The 3,161-nt window shown below is 40.3% G+C and overlaps 1 protein-coding gene across 1 annotated transcript; it reads right to left on the bottom strand.

Annotated features, from left to right (window-relative positions):
* Positions 1-757: 757 nt before the first annotated feature.
* On the bottom strand, positions 758-1,906 carry LOC120295008. The gene has a single exon (XM_039316222.1). The coding sequence runs from the start codon at positions 1,904-1,906 to the stop codon at positions 758-760; it is 1,149 nt and encodes a 382-aa protein (XP_039172156.1).
* Between the last annotated feature and the right edge of the window lie 1,255 nt (positions 1,907-3,161).

Below are 3,161 nucleotides of genomic sequence, written 5' to 3'. Positions count from 1 at the left end.
GTGATCAGTCAAGCCAAAATGGGCCATCATGAACCAGACATGAGTCAGAAGCTCCCCTCCTCTCCTCAGTTGCTCTGCATGATAATTCGCTTTACACTTAATCGCTGCAACACACAATATCTTAACCCACATCTTACTTACTACGTCCGGCAGCGTTCCATCGGCGATCTCGCGGTTCAGCTGCGAAGCAAGACGACACCCGTGGAACAGCAGGTACTTGCTTTTTTCTCTTTTTGAGACCATCAAATTCAGCTCCGTATTCACCAGCCCCCGCAGCCAGTCGTAGGCCCGAGTGATGCCGATTTTGCGCTCTTTCCTCTTCTTGCCATCGAAAAATTTCATGGCCTCGATATAGGTTTCTTGAAACTTGATGCGTCCAATCCCCGCTGGCAGCATCTCGGGGTGCATGACAAGGATATACAACATGTATCGAGACAAGTACTTACCGGGCTCAGCTTGCTGAGGTAACTCTTGCTTGTCTTCCAGACCGTACAACAATTCAGTTGCAATATGCCAGATGAGGATAATTTGGTCGAACTCGAACTCCATGGTCCATTGCAAATGCTCAACGCGTGCTGACAAGTCGACCACCCGGGACCCTGGGGCGGTAGACTGGGATTGCATTTCTCTGATACATGACACGATAAAGTTCTTTATATCATCGGTCACTTTCTCGTGATGTATGTAAAGGGGCTTCTTGACCATCTCGTCAATATGCAGAAATTCGAGGAGTCGATGGCAAGGATAGTGCTTCTCTTTAAAAGCAAATCTCAAAACGCTGAATTGAGCCATGTGATCCGACAATCGGTTGCAACCAATTGATGAGATGCAAGATGGCGGAATTCTTTTTCTTAATCAACCAACAAGCCGTTCTATCGGAGAAAAGAAGATCAGTCAAAGCATAAATCTCCAGGAATATGGCCACTGCTAGCAGTATTAAGCTCATATTATAATCAGCTCTTGAGGATTGCTGATCCACAATCAGGATGAAGAGTACCAGTACGATACAGGTCAAAAACAATCCGACTATGCGACGAGCGAAGCCCCAATTAGTATAAATTGCCGTGGCCTTCGTGTAGAGCAAATCGTACACGATTCCCAATTCAATCTCAATGATCTTGAAGGTGGAGAGGGCATCCTTATTTGCAAGCACCAACTGACTTGTGCGGCTATCATCAAAACTCAAAGGGAGATCTGCGAAAAGGCGTCGGAATATGTTGATCAAGCATTTGGCCGCAAGCAATTCTCCTTGTTGACCATCCACATTGTTCTCCACTTCACAGACCTCAATCACTTCGAGTGGTGTGACGGTGTAGCCCTCAGCCTCCATCAGTTCTTGTAGCTCCATTATCTTGCTATAATTAGGAGGCGGGTCAGGAATGGAGTTCCTGAACTGCTGACTGCTGGTGGTCCAGAGCACATAAACCCTTTTGCCATACTTGATGAGCCCGGCCAGTATCATCACCATGGTGAGGATGTATAAATTTGGGCTGGTCACCGCCATCAGAAAGATATAAAACGTTACTCCTGCTTGGGTGACTAGGTGAAACAATTGCCTCAACCAGAGTTGATTGTCTTCTAAGGCATAGGCTGTGATGGTGTCGGGGCCTCCTAAATGCAACAAGAGGAATGGCGACCAGAACGCATTCAGCTGGGTGTTCGCATCCACACCTTGGCTGCTTACCTTCCTGAGCTTGTTTGTGATTATGCCGAGCGTGTAGATCGCAACTGGATCGGCCATTAGGTAGGCCAGCCAAACGATCCCCCTCAACCAGGCAGAGTGGACGTATTTGCGGCGACCGCCCATCCAAATGAGCAGGATTTGGAGAGTGAGGCTGAGGAAGGCGGCACCGCGGAGTTCCCATTCTTCCCACAGCTCCACGAAACGTGGAGAGAAGACCTGCATCACCGTGATCTCCTTGACGATCGCTGCCTTGAGCAGCTGAGATGCAAGACTTGTATTAGCAAAAGAATGATGAAAGTACGTTGCTCATAAAAACAATATTCGCCTATAGAGATATATTTCGCTGTGCAGCCTAATTAAAAATGACGATTTATTCTTTCCTTGATGCTTCTTTCCTTGATGCTGGAGAAAAAACGCCTCCTTACAAGTTACTTTTATGGTTTCTTACGCTGATGCTTTTGAGAACCAAAGGAAGTTCTCGCATTCTTTTTATTTCCAGTTGGTTTTGTTTTTTCCCCTTTTTTTTTTTTTTTTAATGAAATCGGCTTTTGCTCAGTATATAAATCTACTATGTCCAATAAGAACTTGGACATCCATAACCATAACAAACTATATATAGTTGGAAGTTCACCGAAGTATAAATGATATTAAAGAATGTATCGAATTTGAACTGTTTATGGAATCCGACCATTGAAAGATTTAGATTTGTTCAAAATCCGGTGTGCATCTTTTAATCTTGCACAAATCTGGATTATTCGGGCGAAGGAAGTTGATCATTATCTTTGACCGGTTTGATTTCTTGGGCTTTCTTTATATTGCGCCCTGGAGGGAGACTATTTCTTTGGATTATGGACAAAACAAAGAAGAAAGCCACTATGGGACAAAGTAATGGGCTCACATGTTCTACAACTTTTATATTTATTTGTGGGGCAAAGTGTCCTTCAGAGAAAGAAAAAAAAATAAAACTGCGTTTAGCAATTTGAATAAAATTTATTACATCGTGCGTTTGGTGCTTGCTCAATACAAGATAAAGTCGGATATAAAGAGGATATAGGCTGAATAAAATTATCCCAAGTGGGTTAAAGGTGGATATGATTCTAACATTCATAATAGGAAAGTTATTTTTTTTTCAAATAACAAACTTCTTAAATTAACAAAATTAAAATTATATTTCAATCTAATTAATATTTGAATTCTACTATGAGAAATTCAAATTAACAAAAGAATAAAAATAGTTATTTTAATTTAATCTTATTTTCATTTATATATTCGAATTTAATTCTATTTTATAATATAAATTTAAATTATAAATATAAATATAAATATAAATATATATTTATATTTTTAGTATTTTATGTATATTAGTACAGTTTACTATTTAATAAAATTTAATTATAGAATGATGAAAGGGGAAGAAAGAAATAAAAAAGAAATTAATTAAAAAGAGAGGGAAATAAAATAAAAGAGTAAATAAAAA

This window comes from Eucalyptus grandis, chromosome 1 (assembly GCF_016545825.1).
Source record: "Eucalyptus grandis isolate ANBG69807.140 chromosome 1, ASM1654582v1, whole genome shotgun sequence".
Lineage (NCBI taxonomy): Eukaryota > Viridiplantae > Streptophyta > Magnoliopsida > Myrtales > Myrtaceae > Eucalyptus > Eucalyptus grandis.
The sequence above is the reverse complement of the archived record's forward strand: the minus strand, read 5'-3'. Positions and strand labels throughout refer to the sequence as shown.

Bases quoted from the DNA above. Each gene is read 5' to 3' on its own strand.
- LOC120295008 (XM_039316222.1), bottom strand. From the start codon at position 1,906: ATGCAGGTCTTCTCTCCACGTTTCGTGGAGCTGTGGGAAGAATGGGAA.